General features: G+C 62.6%; 1 protein-coding gene across 3 annotated transcripts in view; it reads left to right on the top strand.

The window, feature by feature from the left end:
- Positions 1 to 14,045, top strand: part of TMEM104 (transmembrane protein 104) — a 49,095-nt gene extending 35,050 nt beyond the window's left edge. For all 3 annotated transcript variants that reach the window (XM_059048556.2, XM_059048555.2, XM_067020763.1), the window contains one exon: positions 11,427 to 14,045. In XM_059048556.2, coding sequence (XP_058904539.1) covers positions 11,427 to 12,187 — 761 coding nt within the window. In that variant the 3' untranslated portion in view covers positions 12,188 to 14,045. The remainder of the gene's footprint in view (positions 1 to 11,426) is intronic.
- The last annotated feature ends 1,532 nt before the right edge of the window (positions 14,046 to 15,577 follow it).

The following is a 15,577-nucleotide window of genomic DNA, read 5'->3' as shown; positions in this document are numbered from 1 at the left end:
CCACTCCCTGAAGTCGGGTCCCCAAGTCCTGGAGGTCTGGCCCCTGCCCTGCTCGGGGTTGGCTGTCCTTGACCTGCTGCATCAGTGGTGGAAGGGGCTCGTTAAGTGCTGGTTCCGTCGGTGTGTGTGGGGGGGACACGACACAATGTGCTGTAGCTGACACGGTGGATTCCCGGTCAGCCCGCGGGGGCGGGGGGGGGGGGGGGCAGGGGGGGAGCCACCTGGATAATGACACTTAATGGCTGGGCGTTTTCCTTTGTAGACCTGGTGGAAGGAGTTTCCCTGGTCCTGACCCCAGGCAGCGGGGCGGCAGCAAGGTGGGGGGGCTGGGAGCGGAGATTGTGGAATCCGGGCAGCCCCCAGGCAGCCCCGCTGTGGGAGGGAGCGCGCCCTGCCCACAGGGCGTCCCAGGAGTGTGTCTCCTCTGGCCCCGGCTGACCCCAGGTGATTTCTCTAGAACTCCTCCAAAGGCAGTGAGTACCGAGGCCCCGTCAGTCCTCTCGAGTTTGCGCCAAGTTGGCAGTTTGCCGTGAGCTCCCTCTGCATTTTGCTTCTGAACGGCAGCTGTGCGGCCGTGCCCGCCCCCCGCCCTCCCTCCTTCCCACGCACCCTGCCTCTCCCCGCCGCCCAGATTAGGGCCCAGACTGTCCAAGAGAGCCGGGCGGGGAGCTCAGGGTGGCAATAAGCTGGCTTGGGTTCCAGGAAGACAACAGGGAAGGGTGAGCACCAAAGGGACCGGAAAATCATAAGTAAACGCGCTGAGCCGGAAACGTTCTTGTGCGTCATTAGGAACTTGTTCTGCCATCTGTTGAAATGAGGCTGGGGCAGACTTGCAGGGACCCCACCCCGAGCAGGGGCCCCCGGAGCTCCAGACAAACGGGGAAGCCTTTAAGCTGGTTCCTCCAGGGTGTTCACCGCGCCCTCCGCCAGAAGCCCCTGGTGCTGCCAGGACGGGGTCTAAAGGTTGGAAGGCCTTTGCAAATAGCCGCCTGCCGGGGAAATGTCAGAACACGTCTGACACGTGCCAGCATCGATTCGTGTCTTTGGCTGCTCAAGTAAGTTCTGGAGAGACCAGGCTGCTGAGCCTGGGAGACCCGGTTTGCAAAAGCCCCTGCATTTGTGTGGACGAGAGCGATCGGTTGCCGTCCCGGCAGGTGAAACTTGTTCAGGCCTCAGCAGACTCCCTGCCCCGCCCCCCGTGCCGTCCACTGGCTCCTGAACACTCGGCCGGGGCGCGCAGGGCGGCCGGCGGCGGCGAAGGCCGGAAGACGAATCAGGACCGTGTGGAAAGCACTATTGACCGAGCGCTCGGCAGCGGGTCAGCATCCAGACGTCAGCGGCCACCGCGGCCTGGGAGCGGCCTCAGCGTGCACCTCCCTTGGAGCCGGCCCGGAGATCAGAGACATGGCCCAGGCCACCCCCAGAAAGAGCTGTGTCCCTGGATGGCCTCCCCTCCGCCCCACCCCAGCGCTGTGTGTACCTGCGGAACACGGGGCCGGGAGCCTCCCTGCCGCCCCCAGCCTGCACCCCCATCGTCTTCAAGGAAGCCTGAGCCCAAGAGAAATGAGACGCAGGCCCACCTCGCAGAGAGGCCGGGCTTCCTCCTCACTTCCGGCTCTCCCTGTCGGCCGTAGGTGGACCGGGGACATTGAGGAGACGCCGACGACAGTGCTGTCCTCCGTGTCCACAGGCCCAGCAGCTGTGGCACCGGAGCCTGGAGCCCTAAACCACGAAGTGGACCACTGTGCACTGTTGTCCCTGAGCTCTCGGGCTGGAAGGGGCTGCGGCAGCATGTGGCCACTTCCCTCCCGTTACCAGCCCCCCACCCCCACCCCTGCAGACGCCTCCCACTCAGGGGCACGAACAGCCGGCTCAGCTCGGGGCTCCCCGTTCGGTGGTGTTCCAGAAGCGATGCTGTCTAATACGGGCAGCTCTGGCCCAGGGCAGCCCTGTTCGGTCTGGGTTGTCAGGGACCCACGGGGCTGCATTCATTCCCTCTGATTGTGTATCCAGAGCCCCGCGCACGTCATCCCCGTCTCCGCGCTCCCCTCAAAGTGGGTCAGGCGCCGTCCTCCCCGACTGTCGGTGGATAAACGTGAGCCTGCCTCGTGAATTTTCTTGTCCCTGCTCGCCCCACCTCCCCTGGCCGGTGCCCCAGATTTGTCTTCCAGACCGAGCCAGCGGGCAGAGGTGGGACCCGGTGGTGGCAGCCCAGGTGGCAGAAGGTCGCCAGGAGGCCATCCCCTGGGAACGTAAGGGCTCCGGCTCTACCTGTCCCCAGAATTATCTGTGGCCGCGTGGCCTCCTCCCCCGCAGACCTCTGACTGATCGCAGCTGAGTGTCCCCTGGTGGCTCTGCTCTGACCCGGCACCACCAGCAGCCGGGGGTCTTCTGCGTCTCAGCCGTCCGTTCCCCGCAGCCTGTTGGCCGGCTCAGCGTGTGAATCCCTCCAGGGTCACCCAGGAAAGACCCCCGCTCCCTAATGAAGGTAGCACACGGGCCCCCTCTGACCTTCCAGCCGGCCTTTGTCCTGAGCCTTTGCCGCCGCCCTGCCTGCCCTCTCTCTGGCCACTGTCCAGGGCTCTCCTGGGCCATTAAGGGTCCGGCTTTGCCTTGTTACACAGCCAGTGGAGGGGATCCAGGAAAACCTTTTTATGTACATTTCATTTCAGTCTTAATTTTATTCTTGGTTTTCTAAAAGTTCTCTCTGCAGATGCAAAGGTCAGTTGAAAGAAGAGGAACTGGAGGGTTCTGTCTTAAGGCTTTTAGGGTAGAGTGGACACTTAAAGTTTGCTGAAGGGCCAGCCACGTGTCGCCAAATGACCCCTTTCATTAGCGGCAGGACCGACCCGAGAGCTCCGCTTGGCCCCCAGCAGAGGCCGTGGCTCTCCCGGCCGCACCTCCCCTCTGAGCAGCCTCTGTTGTCAGCAGCTCTGCTCTGCGTGTGGCTGATACGTGTGCTGGCCCGGCCATCAGGCAGGGACTCCTGTTCCACCAGGAGGTTAGCAGGCCAGCTGCCTGGACTCCGGCAAGGGAAGGGAGGGTGAGGCCCAGGCGGGGCGAGGTGGCTGACGGACACTGATGGTTACAGGCTCGCCTCTGCTCAGGGTCAGGCTGCGCACAAGCCAGGGTGAGCCCCCGGCAGGCAGCCAGGTCAGGCAGCCATGTCCGTCTGCAGAGCTAGTGTGGCCCAGGGCAGACCTGGAGCTCCAGGGTTTACGTTCAGCCCAGGGCAGCCCAGCGCCCTTGTCCCGGTACTGCCTCTCCTCTTCCTCGCCTTCCCGTTTCCTCTCCGCATCCAGCCACTGCTTAACAGCTGTCTTAGCTCAGGCTACCGTAACAATACCGTGGGCTGGGCGGCTTAAACAGCAGAAATTTATTTTTTCAGTGCTGGGGGCTAGAAGCCCAAGATCAAGGTGCTGTCAGGGTTGGTTTCTGGTGAGGCCTCCCTCCCTGGCTTGTAGACAGCCACCTTCTCACCGTGTCCTCACATGGCTTTTCCTCTGCGTGTGCCGAGAGAGAGAGCACGTACTCTCTGGTGTCTCTTTCTCAAAAGCGCGCGTATCCCATCAGATTAGGGCCCGCCCTTATGACGTCATCTAACCTGTAATACCTCTTTAGAGGCCCTGTCCCCAAATACAGTGACACCGAGGATTAGGGCTTCGACATACAAATCAGAAGCGGGGGTCAGTGGCCAGAAGAAAGGGTTAAGAAAGGACTGAGCGGCCTTCAGGAAAGGTGACGGTGTGGAAGTTTTATATTTCCAGTCTCTGGGAAGGAGATTAGTCCACCAGCAGCCAGAGGCCCCTCGGCTGCGCTTTCCCAGCGATTACCAATGGAGCTGGCTCTGACAGCTTAAGAATGAAGGACTGAGAGTCTGCCGTCCCAGGCGCCACTTGCCATGCCTTGAGAGTGTGGAAAGTTGAAGGATGAAAAGGCCAGAACTCTTGATTTCGTACTTAAGACTTGATTGCTTCAGAGACTCAAATACCTGCCCTTTATCAACGACCTGCGCCTCCTGACACACTTGGAGGCGGGGATGGCTTTGCCCTGAGCCCTTCTGGAGTAGAATCTCAGTCCCGTAAGCTGATGATGTCAACATCCTTCTCTTCTGCCTCCATGACGACGATAACTACAGAGCTAGAATCCTCCAGAAACCACGGGGGCCGAGCCTGCATGGGAAGGTGGTCTGATTGGCTTTAAATTCCCTCCCTTCAGTGGAAACCCAGGTGACTTTTTTTGCAAGCGCAGCAATCACAGAATGTCTCATCGGCCTGACATGCAATCCGACCCAGGGCCAAGATGCTTCTGGAGCCGAGCGCGTCTGCACGGGGAGCTTCCCCTTCTCCCCAGAGGGAACCCCTCCCAGCCGGAGATGGAGTGCGTCCTGTCTCCTCGGAGCATGAACGGAGCCCGACCACAGCCTGTGCCCAGGTGTGAGGGTGATGACAGAGGAAGGTGGACAAACTCGAGCACCAAAGAACCCGAAGAGAATTCCTTTCCAGTCTCGCCCAGCCCCCTACAGAGCGGGCGTGCCGACGCCCCCCAGACGAGAGGGGGAGGGGACGGCTGAGCCTTGTGTGGCCTTCAGCGGAGGGAGAGGACGAGGGAGAGGACGTGTCTCTGATTCACAGAGCAGACATGAGCAGCCTGCCCGGGCTCCTCCCGACCCCCAGAGCCCCAAAGACTAGCTGACCCCTGGGCCAGAGACGCTCAGCGGGGAAGGGTCGTGACTGCGGCCCGACCTGGCTGGGGTCACGAGGTGACCCCAGTGCCCTCCCTGGAGCAAAAGGAGAATTAGGGGAGAACTCGATATTGACAAGCTTTCCCGCTCGCCTGGGCTTTCCGGGTGGGGAGTCAGGTTTTTGCGACAATAAAAGGGACCCCGACACGTTTTTGAGCAACTGCTGTGGGCCAGGCCCTGCCCCTGTTCTTTACTGTACCGTCTTATTCCATGCTCCCAGCACCCACGAGCAGCCCCCTTTTTAAAGGTGATGGAACAGAGGCACTGAGAAGTTGAGTGACTGCCCCGGGATCACACAGTTCGGTGGCAGAATCGGGAGGTGAGCCCGGAGTAACTTGACAACTTAAGCTTGTTTAGAAGAAGGGCGGCGGCCACTCTCTCCCTCTCTCCTGCTCTTCCCAAGGGGTTAGAGCTTCGCGAGGCGAGCTGCCACTCACACCCCTGGCCTGTGGGTCTTGTGAGCCTGCCCGATGGCTCTCGGTTCACAGTCGGTCCTATTCTTTAAGGAACCGTCACCCAGCCGCCTGCTCCCACATTTAGGGCCGAGCAACTGCTTGGTCTTCAGCGGTTCTCAGCTCAGGCTGACGTTACCCTGTCACGTCCTCCCGGCTCTCCTGAATCTCGGGAGGCCCTGGCCCAGCTCTGATGACCCAGCCTAAGGAGAGACACATGCACACGCCCCAGCACCTCTGAGGCCAGCGCGGTGGTGAAGGAGGAAGCCGGTGCCGCATCCTCCCCGGGATCCAGCTCCCAGCCTGGAGCGCCAGTGCCCGAGCTGGGGTGGGCGCCCACGGCCATTCATTAGCATCAGAAGAGAGCGCCGTCCCCCTGACAGCCGCCTGGACAGATGGCCTCCACCTCGCACGTGTCAGAGCAGAGCCACTCACGGGGCTCCGAGAACAGCAAGGTGTGCAAGGTGTCTGGGGGCAGCATCAGGGCCGGTCCAGAGCCCAGGGGGTCAGGCGGCTCCCCAGGAGGCAGGCCCACCCGGACGAGGCACGCTGCAGGCTGGCTTGTGGGGGGGGCCCCGGGGCACGACTGGGAGGAGTCCGTCAGCTTCACCCTTGGCTCTTAATCACAGCTTCACGTATACGTGCGCTCCGGGGCCCTCAGGGATTAAGGATGAGGGATCTGGCCTTAGCGGACGTGTGTCCCCCTCCTCCGTGACAGCTGTGTTGCTTCCAGTGCCTGCAGAGGACGTAGCAGGGGTCAGGGCCGGGCACGGGCCTCTGGGCAGAGCCCTCCTGCGTTCCAGAGAAGCTCCGTTCCAGCTCGAACTTCCACCAGAATGTCCCTCTGGCTCGAGGACCCAGGACCACAGGCCACTTCCCCAGCCCCGCCCAGCAGTGCCTTCCCTCTGCGGGGCAGGTCGCCCTGCTGGGCACAGCCCGGGGAGACTGACAGCCTCTTTTTCCCTTAGCTTTTTCAAGACTGGCCCGGCATCACACCTCGGGCCTAGGTTTTTAAGTGTCTCGTGCAAATCAGGGCAGGTGACCGAGGGTTACGGTGAGCAGACCTGGGCTGAGGTTGGGGGCAGCGGGCAGAGATCTTTCTGATTCCCAGCAGGTCAGGTGCTTCAGTCCCCCACACCGCCACGGAGCACGCGGTCACGGTAAACCCACGTCGCCCCCATCAAAGTATAACGCGAGCCAGCTGGGGAATTTTCAATTTTGTGCTCGTCCCATCTGAACATTATTTAATCTTAATAATACGCTTATCCAGCCTAAGATATCAAAAATACCTTTTCAACATGGAACCAATATGAGAAACTGGTGAATGAGCTAGTTTACGTTCCTTTTTCACCCTGAGTCTCTGAAGTCCGGTGTGTGTTTTAGACTTCAGCATGGCTCATTTGGGGCCGGCCACATTCAAGCCCTCAGGAGCCTCTTGCGGCTCGTGACTGCTGTGGTGGACGGCACAGCTGCACGTGCTTCTCTTTCAGAGCTCGAGGGTTTTACTGCCACCTGCTAGGAGGGCCCTCAGAAGCATTCAGCGTGCCCAGAGGTGGCCCACGCCTAATTCCAAAGCCAGTCTTGGAGACGGCGCAGGCTGGTAAAACCGTCATGAGGGAGCCCATGTCCTGTGGTCACACTTCCAGAGTGACAGCCTGATGGGGGCAGGGGGCTCCTGGGAGAGCTCTGCCCTGCCCTCCTCCAGGCAGGGAGAGTCTTGGCCCGAGCCCCCCAACCCCGCTGATGCTCAGGCAGGTGGCCCGGCTCATGCCAGCCCCGCAACAGACCCCAGAATTCTGTAAGGAAGGCGGAGCTCTGCACAGCCTCACCGCCACCCCAAGTGCCTGGGAGAGCCCCACCACGGCCCAGAGGCCAAGGCAGAGGCCCGGAAGGAACTCTCCCCTCTCCAGCGCCAGCGCGACCCACCTGAGGGTGGGTTCCAGCGCACGAAGGCTGGCACTGGCTTCTGACCACTCTGATCTCTGCCTGAACCCACAGCCCCAAGACAGGCATACTGGGCCCACTGGTTGGACTCCCAGAGCCCCGGACCCAGACCTCAGACCCCTGCTCATCTCCACTTGGCCCCAAGAACGAGTCAACTCCCACGCCTGTGAGGCCTGGGCCAGTGCACCTCTTTATGCAGCCGAGGCCCCAGGGTGGAGGGGGTTCCGGGACAGCAAAGGGAGGAACCAGGAGAGGCTGAGCAGTCCAGATTCGGGGTCGTTGGCTTTTCCACTCTCATCCCTTTAAAAGTCTGGACCACCTTTACCCTTTGGCAGGAGTTCAGAGGGTGTCGGCCCACCGGCCCAACTCTGCAGAGGAGAGAGGCTCTGAGGTTCAGGACAGCCGTGAGGCAAGACGGCTCCTAGCTGGGGCTCCTCACCTGACTCTTGCTCACAAAGACAGGAGGAGGAGCAGCGGCCCTCCGTGGCCAGCGGTGCTTCTCCTCTGACCGCTCGAGGGAGCTCGTGCATGACTCGTTAAGTGTCGCGAGAATGCATCCTGACGTAATGTATTACCTTGACCTCCATACTTGAGGCTGCTGACGTCCCCAGGACAGAAAGCTAGTACTGACATGACCCCACTGACCTGCCACCATCCTGATACTGTCACCCCGGACGTGCCTGTGCTGGAGGGCCGTTCCTGGTGTAAGTCTTACTTTTAACCTGACCTCCTCAGAAGAGGAGGCGGAACGGTGTCTCCCCTAAGCTGTGCTCTCGGGGCTCAGGATTTGTACCGAGACTAGGACTGGCCTCCCGCTCCTGTCTCTCTCCTTCCCTCCCTCCCAAGGCAGCGCACGTGGGGAGAGCGGAGAGCGGCTCCACGTGGGTCAATACGCTGAGGGCGGGACACCGCGGCGGAAGCGGAGAAATCCCGGGGCCCTGACCCCCTGTCGCCGCCCTCCTCAGGCTGCTCCTTCCCTCCTGCACCGCGAGGGGGACAGCCGACAGGTTCTTCCAGATCAGCTCTGGCGCCCGGTTCCCCTGTGACCCCCAGATGGTCCTCTTCCCTGGGCCTGGACGTCCTGAGACAGGGATCTCCGCATCTACCCCACTGCCCCTCCGCAGCTCGTGTGGCTGTCAGCCAGTTCTTCCTTTTGTAGTAATTTGTGTCCTGTAAGTTCCACCTGGTGGGCCCCCTGGACTGTAGGCTGCAGAGGACCGGGACCATAACTGCTGGGTCGGAGCACCATCCCCAGACGCCCAGAATAGTATCAGCACAGTGGGCTCTCAGTACCTCTCTGCTGAATGAACGAACGAACGAACGAATGAACGAACGGTCCCGGTGAGCCCCGAGCCACACGCAACAAGCGCAGTTGTTTGTACACGGGCTCTTACTGCAGGTATTAATAAAGAAGCCTCCTGATCCATCTTCCGAGGCCGTCGGCCACTCCTCGTGTGACATGTGTCAGGCCCTCACCTCCTCCCCCCCGCAGCATCCTCCCGGGGAACTCCCTGCACCTCCTCACGCCCTGGAGCATGAGTCCTGCGCGGGATGCGGGTGGAGGCGGGTGGATGCAGACTCCCTGAGCTCGGCCTGTGAGGCTCAGAGAGAAGCCCAGCCCGCCCTGCCCTCGGGGAACTGTGAGGCCTGTCCACCCAGACGTCAGGGCCGCTCACGCCCTGTCCCCCTCTCCCAAGCGGCCACCCCCGCCTCCCACATGGCCGCGCCCGAGCCCTGGGCATCCTGCGTGCACTGAGAGCCCTGCTCTCCACGCTCACAACCCGTCATCCTCATTTCACCTTGATTTATTATCAGACCTCATGAGGTTTTGGAGCAGCTATCTCCCAGGGACAGGACGATCTAGGAGATGGCTGCTGAACTCTGCTTCCCCGGCAGTGAGGGGCGGGAAGGGCCGGGGGCAAGCAGAGGAGTGTGGTCCAGAGGGCAGGGCCGCGCGGCCCTGGTGCCAGGACCCCTCAAGGTCAGAGCCGCCGGGCAGGGCTGCCAGACAGCTCGCCTTGAAGTCAGCGAGCCAGTCTCTGCCTGCGCTTCTTACAGCCTCTGGGAGACGCAGGGCTGAGGAGGAAGATGAGCAGGGAAGCACCGGCCAGCATCCCAGCTGCAGGGCGCAGTGATGAGCTCACGTCCGAACAACCCACTTCTCCCTGCCTCCTCCATGCCCACCAGACCCAGGGCCCCGCGGCCGAGCAACAGACAGGATTTCCCCACTTGCCTCTTCGCCAGTCCGTGCTGGCCTCGGCCTGGGCCAGGAGTAGCGCCGGGTCACCGGGGGACACTCCGCTAGTGGCACGATAGGACTGAGCTCTTGTCTTACAGCAGCTGCCCCCTTTGCCCCGACCCTGGTGGCCCCCCTCTGCTGGCAGAAGTGTCAGCTGCAGCCTCGTGAACAGCTCATCAGCAGGCGGCCCGCCGCTCAGCTCTGCTTCGTAACCCTTTCCGGGCCGGCACAAGGGGGACTCCGCCTCCACCCTGTCCACCCTCTCCCCCGGGTGCTCCCCTCGCATCCTGCCCCAGTGCACCTCTTGGGTGCGGTTCTGCCGCACAGATCTCCGGCCCGCACACCCCTCCTGCACCCCCCCCGAGAAATGTGACGAGCCAGACTGCCGGGGTCCTGGGTGTCCCCGAGGAAACGGGGAGGCCCTCACGGGGTGTCCTGTCCCAGCCCCGAGAGGGTTCAGCCGGAGGCAGCTCCTAGACCGAGACCTCAAGGGAGGGGCTGGGTCGCCGCTTGCCCCTTGACTGGCCAGAGCTGGCGGGATCTGCGACGCCCCTCGGTCGCGGGGCCCTCGGAATCAGGAGCGGCGGGGCGGGAGTCAGATGAGAGCATCAGAAACAAATCATGGACTTTATTGGCAGTTTTCACAGGCCCGTTCCCCGGCTCCCCTCCCCCGATCCTGTCCCCAGCAGTGTCAGCAGCTCTGATGAACAGTAACAGATGACATTTCCGCTGAGCCCACTTCCAAGTGTCACTGTGGGAGAACATTGGTCTGGCTTCCCGTGAATCCTGGAAGAAAGGCCTCTTCCTGCCAGGGAGCGGGGAGGGTATGACGTGGCCCGAGGGGACAGCGGGGTGACCCCCCAGCCTCCCACTCGGGAGGGGCGCTGAGCTTCCGAAGGGCCGGCAGGCAGGAGCTGCGCGGCTGGCAGGCAGTCTCTCCAGCCACTGTTCCTTCACGCTCGCCTGCGTCAGTCCCCGAGAAATGTCAGGTGTCATCGTGGGCTTTACCTGCGCGATGGGGGCCCGGGCTGGAGGGGCTGTCAGGTCTGGTCTGAACAGAGACAGCAGCGGCTTACGGACTCCAACACTGGAGACGGGGACACCGGTGGTCCCCGGGTGTGCCGAGTGGCTAAGGGGGGCGGTTCTGGGAGATCTGTATAACATGCAAGAAGCCGGAGGCTCAGAGAGAGACTACTGGATCTGGAAGTACGTCTGTCCGCTGGGAGCACCGGCTGGGAAGGCCGGCTCTGGGTATGAGACCCACAGGAGGGCCGCTGTAAGAGGTGCAGCCAGCCTGGAGCGCTGTTTGCTCTGAACAGATCATGGGTCCGCTTCCGCTTCTGCAGCAAACCCAGGTCCGAGTTACGCCCTGTACTTAGGTGCCTCCTGCCTGTGCCACCAGGCCCAGGGGAACAGAGCCACAGGCCCTTGGCCTCCAGCCCTGGACTCAGCTCCCACCAGCCTTGAGCTTTGGTGCCATTTCTTCCCTCGAGTGGCTCCAGGTACCTTCCTTCCCGGTGCTGGCCCGAGTGCCCGCCTCCGCTCAGGGCTGCCCGCATTCCTCACCGTCGCCCCTTAGCTGTCCCTAGCAGATGCCCTGGCCCAGGAGGACCCCTCCACCCCTGCTCCTCAGACACACGTCCTTTAAACCAAAGGAGAGTCGTCAGGAAGCTGCCAGGAAGCTCCCCAACCCCCAGACCCCTGGGGCCGGTAAGGGAGCCGCGAAGTGCCCGGCCAGGAGCCTGCACTCCTCTGAGAAGACAGCGCGTGGCTCCGCCGCTGACCCCCCCGTGCGGCCCCCGTCACGCCGGGCCCTCACCCCCAGACACGTCCCCTCACCTGCTGGCGCGGGGCGTGCACGGCACGTCCCCGGCGCCAGCGGCCACTGCCGACCTGCCCCAGGGCGGGACCCTCACGGCCGCAGGAATTTAATGGCTCTTTCTCATGGGGCTCGGGTCCCTCGGCAGGCGCCCCCAGACCAGAGACTGTGCCCAGGTAGGGCTGCCCCTCCTTCCCTGGCTGACTCCCCTCCCCTCCTGTTTTCCAGCGTTCGCCATCATGATCGTGCTGGCCCTCGTCCGCATCGGCCGTGGGCGTGGGGAGGGGCACCCGCCGCTGGCCAGCGCCTCCGGGCTCCGGAACCTGTTGGGCGTGGGCGTCTACTCCTTCATGTGCCAGCACTCCCTGCCGTCCCTCGTCACCCCCGTCTCCTCCAAGCGCCATCTCACACGCCTGGTCTTCCTGGACTACGTGCTGATCCTGGCCTTCTACGGCCTCCTCTCCTTCACCGCCATCTTCTGCTTCCGCGGTGACAGCCTCCTGGACATGTACACCCTCAACTTCGCGCGCTGCGACGTCGTGGGCCTGGCCGCCGTGCGCTTCTTCCTGGGCCTCTTCCCCGTCTTCACCATCAGCACCAACTTCCCCATCATCGCCGTGACCCTGCGTAACAACTGGAAGACGCTCTTCCACCGAGAGGGGGGCACGTACCCCTGGGTCGTGGACCGCGTGGTGTTCCCCGCCATCACCCTGCTGCCCCCTGTGCTGGTGGCCTTCTGCACCCACGACCTGGAGTCCCTGGTGGGCATCACAGGGGCCTACGCGGGCACGGGCATCCAGTACGCCATCCCTGCCTTCCTGGTGTACCTCTGCCGCAGGGACACCCGGCTGGCCTTCGGCGGCGGGGCTGTCAACAAGCACGGGTCCCCTTTCGGCCACACCTTCTGGGTGGGCTTTGTGCTACTCTGGGCTTTCTCCTGCTTCTCCTTTGTCACCGCCAACATCATCCTCAGCGAGACTAAGCTCTGACGGCAGGACAAGTCTGGTGACGAGCGGGGTGGGTGGGGCCCCCCCCGCCGGCAGAGCCAAGAGCTGGGTGCCTCCCAGGTCTCCGTGGGGCAGGCAAGGCCCGGGCTCTTGGAGGGCGCCCTCCATGCCTCCAGCTGGGGGGCTCCTCCCCACCCAGGGTTCTGCACAGTCCACACCTCGCCTCCCTCGCCGGGCTCACCCTCCTCCAGCTCCTCCTGCCTGGGGCTGCCCCCAGCCAGCTGAGCCCCACAGCCAGGGCACACGGCTGCCCCCAGATTCTAGGACTGGTTACTGGGATGGAGCCCTCTGCTTTCACACACCCCACCACCAGGGCGGGCTCTTCCCCAGGAAGGGTGGAGACGCCGCGCTGGCACTGCCACTATTTATACCAGACACGTGTCCCCCCACCCCTTACCCCGCTCTCCCAGTCCCTCCCGCATCCTTGTCTGGAAAATCTCCATTAGGGCAACCGCAGGCCCTACTCCTCCTCTCCACGGGGCCTGGCAAGGCTCACCTTCCCACCGGGCCTGGAGGTGCCAAGTGCCTCTCCTAGGGGAGTGCCTGGCCAGCTGACGACAAGGACCGTAAGTGCTAATTTTGCACCAGGGTCCCCGGACCAGGGCTGGGAGGGCCCTGACTCCGGAGCGGCGGGTGGGAGCAGCCTTTCCGCACGGGGTTGAAAGCCCAGAGCTCTCGACCCCTGAAAGGGAGCCTCGGGCTTCCTGCGGCGGGGGTGGGGGGTGGGCAGCGTACAAGGGCCACCAGAGGGGAGCTATCCCCAGCTGTCATCGCAGTGGCCTGGGAGCGCCCCGGGCATGGAGCCCGTGGTTCCCACCCTGTGAGAGAGGTCGGGCCTGCCCCCCCAGCACATGGCGCAGAAGCTCTTACCTTACAGAAAAAACCTTTAGAACCCATACACAGACTCCAGCAAAACCCTAACCATCTACATTTCAGTCTAAATAAAGCGCAGCTGTGGCAGTGCCCCGGCCCTGCCCCCCGCGCCAACACTAACGGTTGCTCCGAGCTGTGGGTGCTCAGCGTTCACACTCTCCACGTCCCTTGGGCGCTGTGGGGTGAGACGGGGCCCCGGCCACCATTCCCATGGAAGGAGGGCCAGGTTCCCGGGCACCTCACCAGCTCCGCGTACTCCCCCCTCCGCCAGCAATCACGCATGCACCTGCTGGGCCAGCCTTCCTCGGAGACACAGGTGACCCTAAAGAACTCTGCATTTTCAGTGTGCCTTCTCCTGCTTCAGGGCCTGGGGGCTCCTCCTGACCCTCCCTCGTGTGGCCCCGGCCCTGGGCCTAATCCCACTTATCCTGGAGCCCAGAGCAGCTGGACCAGGAGCAGCCTCTGGGGTGGGGTCTCGGCCTTTCCCCCTCCCTCCGTTGATTTCAGTGCCTTGCTCAGCTCTCCAGGGAACCCCTTGCAGCCTCCCCCCTGCATCTCACCGTCATTGAACTTTGCACAGAGCGAGGACGCCAGGTCTCCCGGGGCCCACGGTGGTCTCGAGGCAGGGGGACATGGCATCTGCAAGAACGTGGGGAACCCGCAGGCGGCCCCAGCCCAGTCCTGTGGGAGTCCCGTGTCATAATCGGCCGTGATCTGCTGTCTCTCTTTCGCTGCACATCTTCAGTTCTCACAGCTCATCCGGCGTTTTGTTATTTTCGGTCCTCGTGAAAGAAGGACGCCTCTTCCTCATTTGCCGTCGCGGCTGCTTCCCAGGAGGCCTTGCGGGGTGGGCGGGGCCTGGGGGGGCTCCACGAGGCCCCGCCCCCCCGTGGCACGGACCCCGCCTGGAGCTGCCGGGCTGTTTGCTGAAAACTCAATTAAAACATCTGTACTTACCCTTCTCCAATTGCATTCCCTCTTGCTTAAGGACAAAGCAAATTAAATCATCCCGCCGCCTCAGGCTCCAACCCAAATTTTGGACACGAATTTACTAGCATGATAAAGCCAGTTTGACTTAGGTGGCAGTCCGGAGCCACACGGCCGTGGAGCCGGGTGGCTGCATTCCCCTCCACCTCCGAGCTGGGCAACCACAGTCCTGGAAGGAATTGGCGGGAGGTGACCACGTCACTGGGTTCCTTTGCTCCTTGGTGTTTGCCTGCTGTCTGTCGGGCTAGAGGTCAGATGGGGTCAGCTTCCTCTCTACTGCTGATGGCCTGGGGGAGGGGGCGCGAGGACCCCGACAGTTCCCAGGTGATGCTTGTTCACCTTGCCCTTGCAGCACATTCACCTGAGTTTTTACATCAGCTTGCGGAGGTGGGCCAGTTGGGTCATGGTTTCCGTTCTACCGATGGGCCCTTTGCTCTGTGGTGGGGAAGCCAGAAGAGGATGCCAGCCCAACCTGGCCCAGGTACAAGTGTCGCTGTGGAGGAGAACATAGACTCAGCAGGCTCCACCCGACGCCATTCACCCGCACTGCCCCAGACTGGCCCCGAGGGCAGGCCAGGTCAAGGTGGGAGGCAGCCTTCTCTGTCTCGTTCCCTGCCCAAGCACTGGAGCCTCGTGCCATCACGCCAGTGGCTCCTGCCTGTTCCCTCACCTGAGGCCAGAGAGGTGACTGCGGGCTTATGGATGGGACAGATGGCGGGTGACAGACCGGGAGGCACTGCCGAGTGGTGGGAGGCAGGCAGCGGGCACGTCGCCAGGCCCTCAGACACACACCTGTTCCCGCCAGATGGGGGCCAGGAGCGGCCTCAGCAATGGGCAGAGGCGAAAGTCAGAGTGGGGGGAGGGCAGGGGCTGCCCCTGCCTCATGGGGAACCAGCCCAGGGGAAAAGCCTGGTGTGTGTGTGACACGGAGCCAGCGAAGGCTGAGGCCAGGCCTGTCTAGGGACCGGATCCCTGATCAGGGCTGACACCTGGCTCTTCCGCAACCAGGATCCAGAGCTGCAGGAGGGAGCTTCACGATCCCTTCTCCCCGGGGCCTGGGGCTCATGGTGTCGATTGGAGAAAGGGGGAAGTGACATCTACCAGTGCCTGGTGTGTGCGGGCACAGCGCTGGACACTTTCCACGTGGACCTTGGTGGCATAGCTTGCAGGTTAAGAGCGTAGACCGAGAAGTCGGACCTGCCACTTGCAGGCAGCAAACCCCGTGCTCTCTCCTCCTGTCCTTTGTAACATGGGGAGGATAGTACCTGCATCACTGACCCGTATGGGGCCAAAGTCCTGAGTACCTGACACAGAGGTGTTCAATAAAGCTCTTAGGTACTGATGCCCAGCTCCCTTGTCCCTTGCCAGCCACACTGCACATGTACCACATACCTCTAGACTCGTTGAAGACCCCTGCTTTGGGTCCTCAGGCAGCTAACCGGTATCATAGCCTCCTGATGAGTCAAGTGGCTTCTTGTTAGCAACTGCCTGCCACAATTCAGAAGCGGGAAA

Source organism: Kogia breviceps, chromosome 19 (assembly GCF_026419965.1).
Source record: "Kogia breviceps isolate mKogBre1 chromosome 19, mKogBre1 haplotype 1, whole genome shotgun sequence".
NCBI classification, from domain to species: Eukaryota; Metazoa; Chordata; class Mammalia; order Artiodactyla; family Physeteridae; genus Kogia; species Kogia breviceps.
Note: the sequence above shows the minus strand (reverse complement) of the source record. Positions and strands in the feature narration are given on the sequence as shown.